This window comes from Misgurnus anguillicaudatus, chromosome 3, assembly GCF_027580225.2.
Source record: "Misgurnus anguillicaudatus chromosome 3, ASM2758022v2, whole genome shotgun sequence".
In the NCBI taxonomy this organism is placed as follows: domain Eukaryota; kingdom Metazoa; phylum Chordata; class Actinopteri; order Cypriniformes; family Cobitidae; genus Misgurnus; species Misgurnus anguillicaudatus.
The window spans coordinates 20,419,562-20,439,950 of NC_073339.2; the positions used below are offsets into that span (position 1 = coordinate 20,419,562).

General features: G+C 38.4%; 1 protein-coding gene across 2 annotated transcripts in view; it reads right to left on the minus strand.

Annotated features, from left to right (window-relative positions):
• galntl6 (polypeptide N-acetylgalactosaminyltransferase like 6) overlaps positions 1-5,868 on the minus strand; it is a 317,093-nt gene extending 311,225 nt beyond the window's left edge. Inside the window, exons 1-2 of one of the 2 annotated variants that reach the window (XM_055205086.2) lie at positions 5,719-5,868; positions 4,593-4,823 (exon numbers count right to left, since the gene is read on the minus strand). In XM_055205086.2, coding sequence (XP_055061061.2) covers positions 4,593-4,727 — 135 coding nt within the window. In that variant the 5' untranslated portion in view covers positions 4,728-4,823; positions 5,719-5,868. Of the gene's footprint in view, positions 1-4,592; positions 4,824-5,165; positions 5,537-5,718 lie in introns of those variants that run through there. The other variant, XM_055205085.2, reaches the window with a different exon arrangement.
• Positions 5,869-20,389: the final 14,521 nt, after the last annotated feature.

Consider the following 20,389-nt stretch of genomic DNA (forward strand, 5'->3'; position numbering starts at 1 on the left):
CTGGACACTTTCACTCCAAGGTGAGACATTCAATTACATCATTCCCCGAGGATCTGATCACTTGGCTGACTGAGACCTTCTCTCGCACCCGGCCTCCTTCCTCATGACGGCACAATTTAATTTTTATTCAGTTAAATGGAAAATATGAGGAGCAAAATTCCTTCTCCGTCCAATATGGTCGCCATTCACTTGTATGTCAAGCAACCTATTACAGCTCCAAATTGAATTCTTTCTATGTGCCAGACACTAACTGGGGCCTTAGCAGTAAAGGACACTATTGATAAGAACAGACAAAACATACAACACATATCATCCCTCTATAGCCTCCTTCTGAAAATCTCTTTTGTTCCCTATTTGTGTGACTCTTCAGAATGCCTGGACCACAATTCAGTTCAAATGATCTAGCGCACTCTTAACCCATGCTCACACTGTCAGCTTGACATGTGCATTACCATAATGTATCTCTCCCGTATGACACTAAGGGTAATTGCAATTACTACATCTCCCTTCCTCTTGTCACTTCGCTCGCAAATGGAACGCGACAATACTATTCATTCGTCTCGAGTGACATAAACACGGTCAATCCCAGCGAGCTTAAAGAGCCTGAGGTCACCTCGGCCTCCACATCCACTGTGCATCCACCCCAGGTAGTTAACAATGGCAAACCTCTCTTTATCCTCATCGCTATCTGTGACAGCACTTGCACGCCCCACTGTTGTCAACACACAGAGGAGCAGTGGAGCAGTGAGATAGGATTGCTTAGACAGCCTCTTCATAATGCTCGTGGGCCTTCGCGATGTCACGCTCAATGCTGGGGTCTTGTTAGGAGCTGAGGGAAGGTTATCAGTCTTGACACACGCTTATCAGCGCACGTCCATCTCATAGCACCGGCGCCGTGTGCGCCACCCACTGAAGTACACAGATGCTGTTTACTCGTGCCAGGAGTGGGCCGCCAGAGCTAATTCAACATGATTGTTTCCCAAAGGAGAGGCAGCAAGAATTTCGAAGGGAAGGAGGGACAGAGCTCAACACAGTTTCTTTATAACAAAGCAGACAATGTCTTCCCAGAAGAAAGGAACTCAGCATCTGTCATTCGGTACACTTCCCATCGCGTTTTTTTTAGCATTTTGTTAAACCTCGCTTAACATCACTGAGGGAAGGATTTTCGGGATACGAGGGCTGATTGAATCATGGGTAATTGCTATCGGATAACAAAAGAGGACACACAAGGAGGGCTTATTCACCGGTATTCTTGGGTGCTTATTGGCACAATATCTCTGTCGTCAATTATCTCTCCCCCTCAGACGGGTGCACAATAACAGGCAATGGGTTCTTTCTATAGAGCTGGTAAACTCAAGCTCCTCTTTCGAATGAGGAAAGAGCTTGACATGAGGGGATTGAGTTATATCTACGCAATGCCCTCCCCTCACAGCATGATATTCTTTTAAAAACTGCCGGAGAATCAATAGACTGCGACTCTAGTTTACTTCATTACATGCCATTAACATTTCAAACGACAGACTGTACACATGACATATTGAGGCTGCATTGTATATGAGGCAGACACTGCCTAATGTTTCACTAAGGGAGCAGCGCCCATTTTGTGTGGTAATCAGTGAGAAAGCCTACCTATCACATTGGCTTTAATTGCATTAACGCACCTATGCAATCCTCACAGCGGGGTGAACAGGGTTGTTTTGCTCGTAGAATGCATTTTGAAGAAATTAGGAAAGGAAAGTCAACTAAGACAGAAAGGACAACACTCTGCAAGAGGTCTTGTGATATTTTTGTTCCTGTCAACACGGTGGTGCTTGCACACTGATTTAGCTTTAATGAAGAGACTGGCTTCGTGCAGTTGCGCTCGCCCAAGGCTAAACCCATGCAACTCCGGCAAAACAAATGAGAGAGGAGCAATTACGAGATGCAATAAACAGACTCAGCATTTTTCCCTTGAGCAGGAAAACTACATCACAGTTACACAAACCAAAAGAAACCAGGTACCCAGGGGCGAAATCACAAGAGCCAACAGCACCCCTCAGCAGCCGGGGAGTTGCAGACTTACATAGAGAGAGAGAGAGGGCAGGCAAGTTAGTATCGGTCTCTCTGGTTGACAGTGCAGAAAAAAGGAAATGTGTTCTAGTAGCGATGCTCTGGGTAGGGAACCACAACCAACACATCAATAACAGAAGTAGTAGGGTGAGTGCAGCCAACCCAGCCCAAGTGATTTTCCACATGCTAGATGCTTTCAGGGGACTAAATTCGATTCTTAGATTGGACAGAATTCTGACAGAATCGATTCACAAATGTCAAAAATCGAATTTTAAAGTTAGTTTACAAAATAATACATGATGTTATCGAAACCCAACTGCGGGAGTGGTGCAGCACAATGACAGTTTAGAGAGCGAACGCGCACCTGCTTACACGAGCCAACCCTGTATCACGAAATTATGTACTGTACCTATAGGCACGTATGGACTGCTTTGGCGCGTTTGAGCGTAAGCATGTCACGCTTTTCTGTTGGTGTCACTGTCGCATATTGGTTACTCAACTTTTTTGTCCTATTTTCAAACCATTGTCGCTTCGGTTTAGGGTTAGATTTGGTGCTTGCGTTAGTATGTCATTTTAAGTATTTGTTTTTACAAAATAAAAATAAAAAATACAAGACTTATTCTTGTGATACTTTAACCAATTGTCGCCTGACGTTGGGGTTAGAGTTGGGTTTGGGTAGGGATGTAATTTTATGTAAATCTAACCCTAAACCTAAGCAACAATGGTAATAAATTAGGACAAAAAAGTTGAGTAACCAATACGTGACAGTGACACAAACAGAAAAGCGTGACATTGTCACGGTGGTCCATACGTGCCTATAGGTACATAATTTCATGATACTGGGTTGCAAGTAGAGCTGCATAACGATTAATCGCGACTAATCGTTTGCAGAATAAAAGTTTTTATTTACATTATATAAATGTGTGTACTGTGTATAATAATTATGTATATATAAATACATACACATGCTTGTATATATTTAAGAAGTATTTACATGTGTATATTTTTATATTTTTATATTTATATATAATTAATATTATGTATAAATAAAAATACCTAACATATAAATATATATTTTTCTTAAAGTTATACATAAATGTGCGTGTATATAGGCATAAGAACATGACCATATTTCTGAAAAAATATACACAGTTTGTTATCCAGACAGGTTTGACAAATACAATAATACTGCCAAAACCACAGTTCCTTAACGTAGGTGTATAATAATGATGATCAGACGATGTGTCAGTTGGTGGAAGTTACTGCTAGAGTAGTTAATATGCAGAATTAATGAGATGCGTTTAATTACTATTTTTACCTCTTTTATGTCCAACAACAGAAACAGAACATATACATATATATGGATTATTGAGCCCTTAGTTGCATTAAAATACAGTACATGACTAGAAGCAAAAGTAGTCTGACTTTGAGAACAAATGTGCCGTAATGACTTCACAAACATGCTAATTAGTACGTCAAGAATTGATTCTGATTCAAATCAGGACTCTAAGAATCGATTCTAAATTGAATCATGAGGGTATAAACGATTCCCACCACAACAATGGGAGACTTGCTGGGAGAATCACTGATTGCAATCCCATCACAAGTAGCAGCCAATTGCAGAGCTAATGAGCTTATTCATGTTGTTCTCTTAGAGCTTAAGTCAATCATAATTAAAACATTAAAAACCCTATGAAACTGATACTATAATCCCGACTATTTAAAGATCAATCATTCAAGAGCTTGATCTATTACCTCATCCTCTTTGAGACAATCAGACACAAAACAATAAATATTCAGTATCAGCTTCAGATAGACCTCTATCCATGTAATTTTGAACGTCTTGCAAGAAAATGTTCTTTCATTGCTGACTGGTGATTTATGTTTCCCTGAAGGGAAACACTGACAATTTCCTAAGTGCTTCTAAATGCATAATCTTGTGGGATGCAAATGCACAATAATGTAATTTGAACTATTCATAAACAACTGAGCAAGGTGCATGAAGATGTTGCGTCCTCAAAGTTTAATTGGAGTACTATTGTGGTAGTGGAAATGGGATATCCAGTGTCTTTTTTTTCTGGGACACTGCGTATTGTATTGAAAACTCTCGCATTGTAAAGACAAATGTGGTTGAATATTTTTCTACCAATTAAATATCTGTTCTTTGCCAAACACTTAGATTAATGTTCAATAGAATTCAACGATGAAGGATTTTTTAAAACAATTTCAAAACCACCATGTAATTCCAACGCATTCTCACTCCCAGTTTCCAACATTTATTCAATAACCAAAGTCACCTACAGAACTCAAACGTAAAATAACTAATATGTCTACAGTGCATCTCTTGAAATGAAATTTTTGAAAGTTACGTTTGATTTATTGATGCCAGCATAAAACTTTTCAAGGTATTTGTGAGGAGGATCTGCATGACGTCCTCCAGTTCTAGTACAAGTGGACTCGGTCATTCAGACAGAATGCAGCATTCTGATTGACAACAACTCATAAAAGCTGGATTGACAGACATGTCAAAGGTGTCTACTCACCTGCTCTCCAGACTCGTGCGACTTCATCAAGCTCTTCTCTCTGTACATTGACCAAAGCCCGACGTTTGGCAGAAAAATTAAAGCCACCATAAACAGAAATGCCATTTGCAAAACGCGCTTTTGTCTTCTCTTCATTTTCGAGTCGCAAATGAGACACAATCCAACACTAAACAGATGAGAGTCTGGACTCGAGCTCCGTACCTTCCCTCACAGAAGACGACAAACTTTCACCTGCACGGAAGAGAGAGAAGTCACGTAAAGCAGCGTAAAACAGAACAAACATACACGCAAATATAAAGCAGAGATGCAGCAACCTTGTTAACATGCGTATTAAATAAGAGCCTCGTGAGCCATGCAAACCAATCTCTAACTGACAGAAACGATTAAAACAACATTAACTGACCGATCTATTTCCTTTGCATAGATATCAATACATTGAACAATCCTGTAACAGCCAGGATAGCAAAGACAATAAATAAGCAAATGAAGCGGATTTTAATTTATCAGTCACGCGACACATCACACACCCGGAATTTTTGAGAAAGCGCGAGAAATACTGTGAAAACGACTTACAGTAGAGGGTTCTTTGCATGTTGAAACATATAGGTTGCTCGGTTATCGTCTCTTCTTTGTTGAAGACAGGCAATGGAAAGATTTAGGTTCCGATTAAGATAACTGCTGAACGGCGACGAGCGTTGCGTTTTTATCTGTGGCAATGCGCTCGCGACACAATTTGAAATCGTCTCGCGCTCTTCATTAAGACTCTCGCGCGCGTCCCACCTACTGGAGGCTTAAAGACTCTTTATCTTTTCTCCCCGGGCGACTTATCATTTTCCTCGAGTTTTGAGATATTGCGGCGATGGACCACGTGTGTGACGCATTAATATGAAAACATTTTGCAGCCGGGCGGGCGATGCTTTCCGATGTGTAGAACTGCTCGATCTCGCGTAGCTCCTTGACTCGTGCACCAGTCTTTACACCAAGCTGAATTGTAGATTTGGCTTTTGCTAATTGCTATAATATACTACAATATAATTCATTTTCTACCGTTTACTATAGTCTTTACAAGTTTCTTGCAGTATTTTATCTGGGTAGGCTAAATGAGACCACCATAATGAAAACTCACCAATATGATTCTTTCTGTCTGTCTGTCTTTCATTCTTTCCTCCTTTCTTTCTTCCATATTCTTAACAGGCACAAGTTTGTTTATTTATTATTGAATGCTGCTAGATTTGATGGAAAGAAAAGCAGACAGATGGGGTGTGTGTGTGGAAAGGTGAAGGGAGGGCTTATGCCAAAGGCAACTGCATCACAACATATGGAGACAGCGCACACAAGGGATCACCTGATGTTTCTAAGTGAATTGCAGATCTTCATGAATTTTGTCAATACCTGAATATTTAAAGGCACCTATACACAAACAACAAGATATTTTCCTCTTGCTATTGTAAATAACTTACAAAAACTTGAATTTTTCACGCCACCAACAGAGGGGGCTCTGCAACCCACCATACAGGTACGTAATATTGTGATGCCAAATTAAAATAAGCTGGTAGTGAAAAGTCTTTTTACGGTTTATTGTGTCTCAATAAAATAATATTTAGTCCATTTGTCTTTTCAGTAAAATCACTGATAAAAAAGAATTCCAAAATAGATCTGTTATGACTGAGCAGCTTTTGTAGGCCTACATCTATGAAATATTATGATGCTGCTGTCATGGATACTGTAAGGATACTGCCTGGTACTGAGCACCTCTCCTTTCAATCGAAGCCACAAACAGTTTTCTTCAGCACCACGGACAGCGACCTTCACAAGTAATGCTATATAAACACTATACAATAATGTGAAATAAACACTGCTGCTCTATTCCTAACCTTAAAAGTGCTTTAGGCATCTTGTTAATGGAATGGCACGCAGGCGATATCCATATTATCTGACAGATATCCGTGAATTAAATGTTTCTGTGACAATTCTGCAAACTGCTACAAAATGTGGCTGCAGACACTTTTGTCGTTTACATTTACATTACATTACATTTAGTCATTTAGCAGACGCTTTTGTCCGAAGTGACTTACGAATGAAGTAACATTAGAAGCAATTAGAGTATACATAGCCAAGGGTTAGTAATTTAGTTTGACAGTGTAAAGATAAGGATAGAGAAAAGAGAAAATATAAGCAAGTGAGGTGTTGGAGGAAGAGATGGGGTTATAGCCGATTCTTAAAGATTGTTAGCCAATTGTTTAGCCAATCAGAAGACTATGGTGTACTTTGCACCTGTCGATTACAGTTTATGATCAATCAATTTTCACAGTCCCATTGGAGCTCATGGGATTTTACCAAGTGGTTGATGTCCTTGGGGCAACATTATGTTAACCCTGGGACAACATTTCAATCAGTCAATTAGATTTCAGAAATAAGTTTACAGTTTGTTTGAAGTTTAAGCTTACAACCAGGATTAGCTGCTTCTACACTCCCCTAAAGGATTATTAGGAACACCTGTTCAATTTCTCAATGTTATTATCTAATCAACCAATGACATGGCAGTTGCTTCAATGCATTAAGGGGTGTGGTCCTGGTCAAGACAATCTCTTAAACTCCAAACTGAATGTCAGAATGGGAAAGAAAGGTGATTTAAGCAATTTTGAGTGTGGCATGGTTGTTGGTGCCAGACAGGCCAGTCTGAGTATTTCACAATCTGCTCAGTTACTTGGATTTTCACGCAGAACCATTTCTAGGGTTGAAATAGCCACTTGTTACAACCGAGGTATGCAGCAAAGCATTTGTGAAGCCTCAACACACACAACCTTGAGGCGGATGGGCTACAACAGCAGAAGACCCCACCGGGTACCGCTCATCTCCACTACAAATAGGAAAAAGAGGCTACAATTTGCACGAGCTTACCAAAATTGTAAAGTTGAAGACTCGAAAAATGTTGCCTGGTCTGATGAGGCTTGATTTCTGTTAAGACATTCAGATGGTAGAGTCAGAATTTGGGTAAACATAATGAGAACATGGATCCATCATGCTTTGTTACCACTGTGCAGGCTGGTGGTGGTGGTGTAATGGTGTGGGGGATGTTTTCTTGGCATACTTTAGGCCCCTTAGTGCCAATTGGGCATCTTTTAAATGTCACAGCCTAACTGAGCATTGTTTCTGACCATGTCCATCCCTTTATGACCAACATGTACCCATCCTCTGATGGATACTTCCAGCAGGATAATGCACCATGTCACAAAGCTTGAATAATTTCAAATTGGTTTCTTGAACATGACAACGAGTTCACTGTACTAAAATGGCCCCCACAGTCACCAGATCTCAACCCAATAGAGCATCTTTGTGATTTGGTGGAATGGGAGCTTCGTGCCGTGGATGTGCATCCCACAAATCTCCATCAACTGCAAGATGCTATCCTATAAATATGGCCCAATATTTAAAGAATGCTTTCAGCACCTTGTTGTATCAATGCCATGTAGAATTAAGGCAGTTCTGAAGGAGAAAGGAGGTCCAAAACAGCATTAGTATGGTGTTCCTAATAATCCTTTAGGTGAGCGTATACCATTATTTTTCATTTATCATTTCCCTGTGATTTTAGAGTTCAGTTATGGTTAGGGTTGGGATTTAGTGTAGGTTTAGGTTTTATTTACAAAAAAATGTTGTCCTTGGGTCAACACTTGGCAAAACCAAGTCGAACTGAAGCTCGTATATAGCAAGCAGGATGCATGTGGTAGAAAAAGCAGATCAATTTAATCACAATTTCCAGTTTCATAAGCAGTTGTCAATTTATTATGCTAAAGCACCTTTTTACCACTTTATCTAAGACTTTATTTAAGACTTAAATGATGTGATGTGGCTCTCCTGCTACATCTCTCAATGGTACCTTATGGAAACAGACATGTCTAATTCCGTAGCTTAATCTAGCTAACATTGTGTGTGTGGCACCTTATATTAAACACACTCTAAAGTCTGCTGCGTTATTTTTAACCCAATGCTTGGTAAATATAGGACAGAACACATGTTGGGTTAATAAATAAACCTTTGCTGGGTTTCAATGCAACTTATGGTTCGGTTAACAACAACAACCCAGCAAAAGTTGATTTATTTATATGTGTTCTGTCCAATATTTACCCAGCATTGGGTTAAAAATAACCCAGCAGAATTTAGAGTGCAGTTATTACTTATTGGCTAGATTAAAGATATGAAAACAGTTGAAAAGCTGTTATCATTTATTCAGATTACACATTGTATGTGCTCAGAATTAATAGCTAAAATCTGTTCAAGGCATCGGATCAAGTCAAACATTCACCATGTCTTCTCCTCTTTGTCTTAATTAATCGAGCGCAGTGCATCAATCAAATCACTTGATACAGCATATTGGCGATGACTAGAGAAGACAGAGCCATCTCAATCTTTCGTGAAATTTAAATGCCGCCAATGGTTTACAGAAACAGAGAAAGCAGGTTTATGATTCTCACAATATTGGAAGTGTAATATCAGCACCATACTGTTGTTGGGATAGAGAACAAGAATGCAATTACCTTTCTTATACTGTGTATCATTTCAGCAAAAACTGCTTTGTTCATAAAAATACACTTTTATCACGATGATAAATCACAATGCCTCCACTTTCAGAATCCTCTGTTCACCTTACAAATGTAGATCCAACCTTATTTCATAAAGGCATCTGATTTAAAAAGAGGACCCTGCTTTAGTACATCAATGGGACTTTAGTGATAATAAGCATCACAGGTTTATTTATACTCTTTGAAATATTAATCTCAGAGGGTGCATCACAGTGACTCGTGCATGATTGAACCAATCTTAAAGCAATTCAAAACTGAAAGGTGTTAAGCGAACAAAATACAAAAGTGTCAAATATTGTTATTATGTTGCTTTTATTTGTGACACTGGGTTTACCCGGAATCTGAAACCTCGGTAATACATGTTGACAGGGAGCGCTGTTAGCTTTAAGGTCAAACCAAAGGGCCTGCTTAGTGCTAACACATCATACCCCGGAGAAAATTAGGGATCAGATGTCAGAGTCTTACAAGCGGTTTATGCTGTAACATGTCATGTTTAGCATTTGACTTTGTGGCCCTCTGGGTATGAGGTTTTGTTTTTAGATTACTCAAGCTGTAACTGTGCCTAATTTGTCTCTTTTTATGACTTATTAATTAGTATCAACCATCTTAAGTCTGACAAGAAAAACGAATACACCATAAAGCAAGTGACATAAATGAAAGGTTGGGATGAATATTGGATGACAGCCGCACACAAATCACAGTTTCCATCAAATGCATTTGGCATCAGCGTAAACAGACAAAGTGACAAATAATGGGCATGCTAATATTCAGCAGTCTCGCGTGCTGACACCGTAAAGGACAAACACATTGAGTTATTCTAATCACAACCCAATGAGCTAAATGCCATGCCTGCAGCTAATTGTGAAATGTGACAAATGAGTGTTCATCTGAGGAGAAATAGACAAATTGTGTGCCTGAGGATGAATTGCGTTTGAAGGATTTCAGGAAAAGTTATGACAGTTTTGTACACATATACACACACACAGTTGCACAGCAACACACACTGATGATAACCAAGTCTCTATAAGGCATGCAAAATAACAGAAACCATCTCACAAACAATGCAAACTCACGAATCTAATACTGCTCTAAGCATTAAAACAATAATTATGCATATAGCACAAGTGTAAACATCGAAAGTTTTCTGGGAGATCTAATTAAATGTGATCAATATGTTAAACGGTGAAAAAAGTACGAAACAGTTTATCAGAAAATCATCACGGGAACCCGGAAGGCGAAACACAAACTTTGTTCATTAGATGGTCCTTTGAAGTGGAAATAGGCCTTGACAGACTGTATGAATGCATAAATCATTTTACAAAGGGCTGAGCGATTTCCTAACATTCAGCCGCCCGAGTGGAAGAAGGTCATATTTAATAGGGAACAAGCCTGTGTAGTTACTAAAGTGTTAACATCAATAAGACAGAAATGCTAATCGATGCAAACCCTCTGTGTTACACACACACATAGCGAATCTGAACTGGAGAGAGATTCCATGACTTTTTAACACATCTGTTCTTTTTCCACAACCTTTATTGCGTGTGTTAAGACATCTAGTGTATTTTAAATTCTGTTTACTTTAACAACAGCTTCCAAAACTCAGATTTTGATGATGTTTATGGGTCTGGGCGTTTAAAAAAAATGGCAATCAAAAAAGCATGATGAAATGCACATGCCATTAACAACGCATGGCAGAGATTTTATTTTCCTGACAGCACAACCGTCTGCGATTCTGAAATGAGGCGAGTGGGCTAAATCGGGGCCACCAGTGCTCTTTGAGCACAGGTCTACCGCACGAGATGAAAGCGGAGGATAAACCCGACAGTTGCCGTTCAAATGGATGCTGCAGCTGCCTGCACGAGCAGTGATAAGGAAAAGGACAGCGTGAGAGCCCTCCAGAGCCTGCTGAAAGAAAACACCCGGGTTCATCTTAAATCGAAAATAAATCTTCTGACTGGGTTTTAGAAAGCATAGCAACGGCTCTCAAAACGCATAGAGCAGTGACAGTCTGCATCGTATGATCACAGATCATAATCTTGGCCAAAGAGGGCAATTTTGGATTATTGTTTTTCACCATATAATGTAGAATGGTGTATTTATATTGATTATATGGAAAATGACAATTTTTCACTATTTACTCACTTTTGTATTTTGAATGTAAATTATCAGAAATATGGTTTTGAATAGTTATGTGTTTTCGTTAAAGCAAAAATAATAATAAATCACATTTTATTTAATAATCTTCGTAAATGCACCCTTACTCATGTGATCTTGCTTTAAAACAATATCAAGTGTGCTATATCAGCCATAACAGCACTATTGTGAGCAGTGTTGGGGAAAGTTACTTTTAAAAGTAATGCATTACAATATTAAGTTACTCCCAAAAAGTAACTAAATGAGTTACTTTGTTACTTTTCATGGAAAGTAATGCTTACGTTACTTTTTAGTTATTTTTGCATTACTTTTTCTTGGCTGCGGCTTGATCTCTTTCAGGCCTTGCAGGTGTTTTTTTATGACTGAAAAGTTCTGCATTCAGAAATGACATATTGTCGCTGTCCGATGAAAACCATGTATGTCTATTTTGCCGATTTTTCAACGGATTGAATGTCCAGGTTCATTTCCGTATACAGTATGCTTCGCATATCTAAATGGCCAATGAAAAGTTGTGAAATCATGTCATCTGATTTTCACGTATATCATTTGGTGTCAAAGCTGTCAATCACTCTGCGTATCTCCCACCCTGTGGAAGCATCTCGCCGGTCTCGTAAAGTTTCTTCGAAGCTCAGCACTGGATAGCCAAATAAACATAGCCTGGTGAGACAATGACTTTCCTTCATCGAGGTAAACGTTTCCCCCCTGATGCCAGAGATATGTCTAGGAGTGAAAAAATTACGGTAGGACTGTGCAAACAAAGTATTTCTTTAGCATTACCATGTCAGTGTATTGATTCAGTGTCCCTTCATAATTTGCAAGAGACATTTAATAAATGTATAATTAATATTAAATAAACTAAGCGTATTTAATAAACTAAGACGTAGGTTATTTAATAAACTGAGCGTATTCATTTGTCAATATGAAACATGACCTGGCCATTAATGATCGGAAGAACGCGTATTGACCACCGTTACTGTAAAATTTGCACGTATGTCCATTTAAACTCAATTTTGGTCAAATGTGGATTATATCATTACACTGGCAAGAATATGGTTACATGTAAAGATGCCGTTTTGGACATACATGAGTTTCATCGAGCAGCAACGATATTTCATCACAAAAATTCCGAGCTCTGGCCTGCCATCTCAGTTTCTCACACAGGCATGTACGCATAGAGGGCTTAATGTTACTATGTTTAGTTTAATTCTGTACATAATTTTTTTAGCGAATTAATTAAACCAAAAAGTAACTTGCGTTACCCCTAGCACTGATTGTGAGTGTGTTATTGATTCCCTTTTGAGGGAACTTCGACACAGCGTCTCGCTCTCTTCTCAGGGAACAAGGGTTACATACGTAACCTGAGACGTGTTATATAGCAGGTAATTAGACAATAGAAAGAATTTAAATGAAATGATGACATCACTCAGTCAAGTGTGGCTCAGTTCTCAACAGCTTTGTAACTTTCATAAAACATCTACACTACTCAGTAGAACAGCTACTTTTAAACATACAGGACAGAAATACATTATTCTTTCTTTGAAAGAGATCATGTGTCCTTGACTGTCAAAGAGCAAACTTGAGTACAATTGAAAATGTGTGGTGAGCCTTTAACAAAGCTGTCCATCACCGCAGAAACACAGCAGAAAATGTAATTTATAACCTTCAGAACCATGTGAAGCTGTGTCAAGACACTGTATTGATAACATAAGAAATATAAGCTCTCCTGTCTGTTGGAAACAACTCAAGTTCTGTTTTGGCAAAGGCCAGATCGGCCCTTTAGGCTTCTTGTGTAATGTGCTGACTTTGCAATTGGACGCCCTGTCCTTGTTTTGGAGTTACAGTACGAGGTGATGAAAATCACTTCTTCCATCCTACACTCTCAGATAAAAAGGTACAAAAGTTGTCACTGGAACAGTACCTATCAAAAAAGTCCTAATATTTACCATTTTGATAGATATGTACCTCCAAGGTATCAGTATGTACAAAACTGTACTTTTTGAAAAGGGACTGTTCCGCCCCAGTGACAACTTTTGTACTTTCTTGAAACTTTTATTCTCAGAGTGTACAGTAAATCAACTTTAAAGTTTTAAAAATACATTTGAAAGATTTTTTTCATCTTCGTTTCAAAGTACACTATATAGTCAAGAACAAATGTTATTGGTTCCTGGGTTTTACTTTCTATTTATGAATGAGAAATTGTTTTTATGTTTTGTTATTGTTTATGTGTCTTGTCCTGAGGACCACAATGATAATAAGTCTTGGACTTTATTGTGTTTTTATCCTCGATTGTATTTGATTTTTTTGTGGTTATGTGTGAGACATTGTGGTTGATACAATTAAATCAAATCCAATCAAATTCATCTAGCATTGGGTCAAAAACGGACAAAGTCCAGCCGAGTCAAATGTTTTTATTAGAACCAACAATGAATTTTATTTAATGAACAACCCAGCATACATTAACCCTTATGGGTTGTTGAGGCTATTTTAGTTTTTTATGTCTTAATTTGGCCACAACTTTCAGCAAATTGAATGATTTTTGGTGAGAAATCTTATATTGTCACATATTTTGAGAAAATGCTATATAATGAATGAAAATTTTCAAAAACTCAACAATATACCGTGGGCAAATGTACTACCCTTTCGGGTTGTTCATGTACAAAAAAGCCACTTAATTAGACGGTTGTAAAAATGTATCAGATCAATATTTTTCCACATTTTTTTTCATAAATCTATTAATCACCTTCAGTACTGATCAAAAATACCAAATGCTTACAAAATTTTCTTGATTTAACTCTTTAATTGCCAGGTTCATAAGTGGTGTCACTGATTTGATGAAAAAAACCCACAAAATTACAGATTTTCGATATATAAAAAGTGATTGTGGACAGGATTTTTAAAACCTTTTTCACAGTCTAGGGCATGCCAAAGATTGGTAAAAACATTGGCTTTGATGCATTTTTAGTTTTTGTGCAGCATCAGTTTTTATATTTATTTTTTATTAGTTGTTTGTGGCTTTTTTGCTCCATTGACTTCCATTATAATGACATTTTTTAATTTCAAAGCCATGACACTACATAATCATGCATTCTTGATTGTTGATGGTTTTTCCTTTTGCTAAGAGGTGAAATTTGTCATTTTTATTGTTGCCAACCATGTGGCACCATTAACCCTTTAGTAGGTCTTTGCAAAAAACAGACTGTGTGTCTTAATCAACTCCCTTGTTCAGTAGTCAGGGCACTGATCAGGGAGTCTGACATTTGAAGGGCTGTCTCAATGGCAAAATCCGTCCAGTGCACTGAAACATTTGTTCCCTAAAAACTCCCACAATGCAACCCAAAAACCAGTGAGCATCGATGGTCCCTATGTTCCCTTACAGGAAATCACGTGACCTTTTCTGAAGCTCGCCAAAGTACATCACGTGATCCAACTCAATAAACTTTATGAATGTGACATAAATTTTTTAAAGACAAACGTTTATTTTAATTTTAAATATAAACACACATCGCTACACAGTAAGGAACCACAATCTATTCAATATTTAAAATAATAGTATTTTTTTTAATTGTAAAAAAAAACATTTAAAATGAAGTTATATTCCTCCAATTGTATGCACGGATATGTAAGAGAATAATGACAGCGTTTTTCACATTGTACTGTTTAAAATTAAGTTAGAGATATGTTGGTTTTGCCGGTTGTTGATTAGTAACAGCTGTGAATAATCACAACGCGCTTAAGCAGCCACGTGACAGAAAAATAAGTGAACATTGTCCCAATGTCAAGTGAGCTAGGGTCCTTACCAGTGCCCGAACCTGTGTACACGATATACTGATTCACGACCTCGGGAGCTAGGGAACGAATTGAGACACACGGAGAACTTAATTTCTGGCTTGTACATTGAGTTAAATGGACTATAACAGCATATTAGTGTGTGTGTGCGTGCGCGCGCGTGCGTGTGTGTGTGTGTGTGTGTGTGTGTGTGTGTGTGTGTGTGTGTGAAGGGTTAGGGTTAGTTTTGAGGATCACCTCCCTCGTGCACTAGTTGGTACTGCACTGGTGAGAGAGACTCAGCCTGTAGCTGTCCCTCTAGACACAAATCCACAGAAGCCAGCAGACACCAGCAGCTCAGGCCTGAAGACGGGAACAAACAAGTGGTTCCACAGAACAATAAAAGAACAGTCGGCACTTGCATCTGTTGTGGTGGATACACCTGCAGAGAGCACCAAGTAACATGCTGCAAGTCTTGCCGGAAAGACTGAACACTGTAAAAAATGATGTGTCAATTTTTTACACATTGTGTGTGTCATGCCATTTAACATGTTATTTCATGTTAAAATAAATGAAAGGGACAACACAAGTTGTGTTAAAAACAGTGATGGAAGTAACGTGTTACAAAGTAATTCTGTTACTGCAATTCCATAATAACACTGTTAAGGTGTGTTAGTCCTGCAACGTTAGATCAGAAATGTCTTGTCTGCAAGTGTTCATTTTTCACAAAATAGAGTAACGCGAGTAATGAACTCATTTAAATTTTAGTAACTGTAACTGCGTTACATGATTAAAAAAATACTTTGTTACATGTTTATTACCGCTTAACCCTTGTGCATCAATTAAAAAAAGTTACACATAGGTTCATAGGGTCCAAAAAGTGTCATAAAAATATTTTTAGCCAGCAATAGCTCTAATCACAATGACCAAACATTCATTAATTTTCAGAATTTTAAAATGCTGGTTTGTTTACATAATGCCACTGGTGTTTTTTTATGAAAAAAAGAAAAAATTTAATTATTTTCAATTTACTAAATGCTTAGCAGATTTTTTTTCTTTGATTATTACAGCTTTGGATATGTCAATGATTAACAACAACATTCATTTTTATGCATTCATATTTTTTATGCAGTGTCAGATTTTAAAAAAAAGTTACCTCTAAGGTCCATAAAGGACAAAAATGTCCATGTCAAAAAAGTGTCATAAAAATATTATAGATTAATATTTTTTTCCACTTTCACTGATGCCATTTTTTAAACCAGCATCAGCTCTAATCACAATGACCAAACATTCATTAATTTTCAGAATTTTAACCCTTCAAATGCTGGTTTGTTTACACAATGCCACTGTTGTTTTTTATGGAAAAAAAACGACACCTCCTTTGCAGCGGTTGTAATCTTGTGATTTCCGGTACAATATATTTTTTTTCATTCAAACTGTTCACACACACACACACACACACACACACACACGACGTACGCACGCACGCACGCACACACACACACACACACACACACACACACACACACACACACACACACACACACACACACACACACACACACACACACACACACACACACACACACACACACACACACACACACACACATATCTCTCTCTCTCTCTCTCTCTCTTTCTCTCTCTCTAATATGCTGTTATACTTCATATAACTCAATGTACAAGCCAGAAATCAAGTCACCAAATCGGTGACACCACTTATGAACTTGGCAATTGAAGAGTTAAAATCTTAAAATTTTGTAAACATTTGGTAGTTTTAATCAGTTCTGAGGTTGATTAACAGATTTGTGAAAAATAAATATTTATACATTTTTACAGCCATTTAATTTAGTGGCCGTTTTTGTACACGAACCACCCGAAAGGGTAGTGAATTTCAACAACCCACAACGGTTAAATTACAACCCAATGGTTTGGGTTTGTCACCTTTTGACCCAACAATTGGTTCATCTAGCACAATAGCACTTTACACTCTTGACCAAACAGCTGGATTTGGATGTTAGTGCACTATACTTTGGTGATCCAATACACTGATCTACAGACTTGCACATTGTCCCCCACAGTGCTTTGAAGTACCATATTAACATTCATTTAGCTGATGAAGGTAGATTCTTATGCCGGGAGAGAATGTTTCCATTTAGGTGAGCCTCTGGCTCTGGGCTTAGCCTGAGGACATTACCAACCTTCTGATCTAGTGTGTTTAAAATCAAGAGGTTAAGTTTTGCAGGGTCCCTAGCGAGGAAAAGACTAAAAAGCACAGCCTGTATTGTCGCTTGCAGTATGTCACCCTACCGCTGAAGATCCTGTGCAAACAATGCAACAATGGCTTTTCCTCATAAGAACCAGCGCAATAGAGATACTGTATGAAAGTATAAGGCTGTGCTTTTCATCAAAGCGACTCAGCCCATAAAATCACAGAGTTATATCTTACAGTGTTCATTTTAGTGTGGAATTGATCAATATAATTTTTTTTCAATGGCATAATTATAAAGCTCTTATAGGTACAGTACAAAGACAGATGAGGCTCCAGAACAGAGAAGGGCCACATTATCTGTGCAGCACAGAGAAGTGTGTGCTTCACAGTGGCGCAGTTTCCTTTTAATGACTCAATAAAAAGCAAAGAGCTAAAGAGCCGTCAAAACGCGACCGTGACTGGTCCTTCACGACGAACGGCTGTATAAACAATCTTAATATATAGAGCCATAATGCAACATGATTCATTATGAGTTCATGAAAAAGATTTCACTGTGTCTGTTTGTGATTTTCATTGGCAAAAGCTGTCCCTGGGGAAATATACTAGTCTATTGTATTATCCCAAACACGTCTGAAATGACAAATTGGACCGTCCAATGTGCAACATTATGGAACACTGACGTAAATGAGCTGTTGGCTTTGTCACATATTGTCTCCTGAAACGTCTTCATGCTATGAAAAATGTCTCGCATAAAAATCCATCAGACATTTAAACTAAATGCTCAATTGTGTGTAACAAAACACTACTTTAACTAGAGTATTCCCATCTTTATCATTCATTCTGTGCTTAGAGAAAAATGCAATGAAAGCTGAAAAGAAACATTGAAATATGTGAGCCTAAAATACTGTTTGTTTAGCCAAATAAACATTGCAAATTGCATTCAGATGGTATGAATACACTATATTCATGCGGATAACACCGGATGAATTTAATGGGCAGCAGCTAAAGGTGGGCAAAAATGTCCCTCGCAGAAACACGAGATGGACAAATAGCTCTAATTTTGTGCTTGAAAATAGATAGGAATGAATAACTAAATGTCGGGCACCATCTTTCTTCGCATGACAGTTTTCCCTTTGGGTATCTCGCTCCCTTACATGCTCTGTTCAACCTTTTGGAGGTGGGAAATCTATTGAATTTCAATTTCTTCTTCTGTGGGAAAGAATACCCCCGAGGTAGAATATTTGACACAGGCACATCACCGGAATAAAATGATATCTATATCAGGCTCCGAGAGGCCACGTAAAGGGCGAAAGCAACTTTCCTATGCTTACAGAATATTTTGGATTGGGCATTATGTATGAGCCGGTTGGCATTGAGTGGAGATGAAAAAAACAAAGTGTAGTTACAGTGGCACAAAAAGAGGGTGAGCGTGCATGCCTAATTCTTTATGTGGCTATCAAGAGCATGATGGGAAATTAAATTCCAGCCACCTGACCGCTACTATTAGTAGGATGAATTACCACCCTTTGAGCAGGTGTAATATCATCCATTGGTGAATGGTTGGCTCTATCCCAGCATTCCCTATCCCATGGGATAAAGCAATGGCCCAGGTGAGGGTACTTGGCCTCGTTCATTACTCTTCATTAGTCTGCACTTCATACCTCAATAGAGCTCTGCAACGCGATCAGGGGAAATGCTGCATTTTATTAGTTGTGTAGTTTTCCCTCTCTCTGTGTGATAATGAGACCATCACAGACTCACAGGTCACAGTCATTACTTCCCTTTGCAGAGAGTCAGAACCTCTGCAGCAGCTCAAACTATGCTGTCCATTCTCCTCTCCGGCCCCCGAGGCCCTAAAAGTCTCTGTGCTTATTTGACATTCCTGTCTGCGAAGCTTCGCTTTACGTCTCGTGGCGCCTACAACGCTGGAGTCGTTTGTCTCAGTCGAGCCAATGAGACCTAATAATTCACCCCCGCTCAGGAGTTCTGCTCTTTGACTTTAAATTAGTGCCGGAGAACCAGAGGTACCCAGAGATTTGATTGCTAACAGATGCTACAAGCAATGTTGGCAACGCCATGTAATGTGATGCTTAGTTTAGTCTTGATTTTCAAGGCCATGAATCACAAATTATTTCAAGGCTATCAGATGTCAGTAGAGCAGTGATGTACTTAGGAATGTGTAATTACTGCTAATTGGTTAATATTGGTGCTCTGCTTACAGTAGGTTCGCATAGGATTATAATGACTCTTTATAGCATAATTCATGCACTGTAAAACTTTAAGCACACTTAGATTTAAAGGGCACCTATTTCATTGCTAAAAAACAATGTTATTTTGTGTATTTGGTATAATACAATGTGCCTGCGTGGTTTATGGTAAAAAAAAATCACATTATTTTTCACATACCGTACATTTTTTGTTGCTCCAGATATCCTGCCTTCCTTTAAATGCTCTGATTTTGTACAAAGCTCAACGATCTGTAAAGCGCTGTGTCCCTAATTGGCCAGCTAATCTGTATGTTGTGATTGGTCTGAATACCTCTGACATCAGCCGGAAATGTGAAGCTCCTTACCATGTTTGAAAGATTTGCTCACAATGCAATGCTGGCATGAGTTAACTTGTTAGTCAAAGTGGGAGAAATTATAACAATGAAGGCCCAGGAAGTAAACTGTTGCCTACAATCCGCTTGTTTGTTGTAGTCCCAGAAACGAGATTTACGTTGGAAACGATAACTCGCGTCATTGTTTACTTTGGGATTTGTACCTTTGGCATAACCTTGACATGTACACTCTTAATACGAATATTAAAAAAAACACATGTTGTGTCTAGTTATAATAAACATATATTGTGTTATCCCTTTTATTTTAAACATAAAATCAACAAGAAATGGCACATAATGTGTTAAAATAACACATAATGTGTAACAAAAAAAAGAGTAAAAAAGTGTATAAAAAAATGAACACATCCTTTCTAAAGGGGGTCGCACCCCGGCTGCGCAGCTCAGCGTCGCGTCGAGTCGCGTCTAAATGAGTTCAAAACGTTTCACACCCTGTTAACATCTGTATTTGGTGTCATCCACTTCTGAT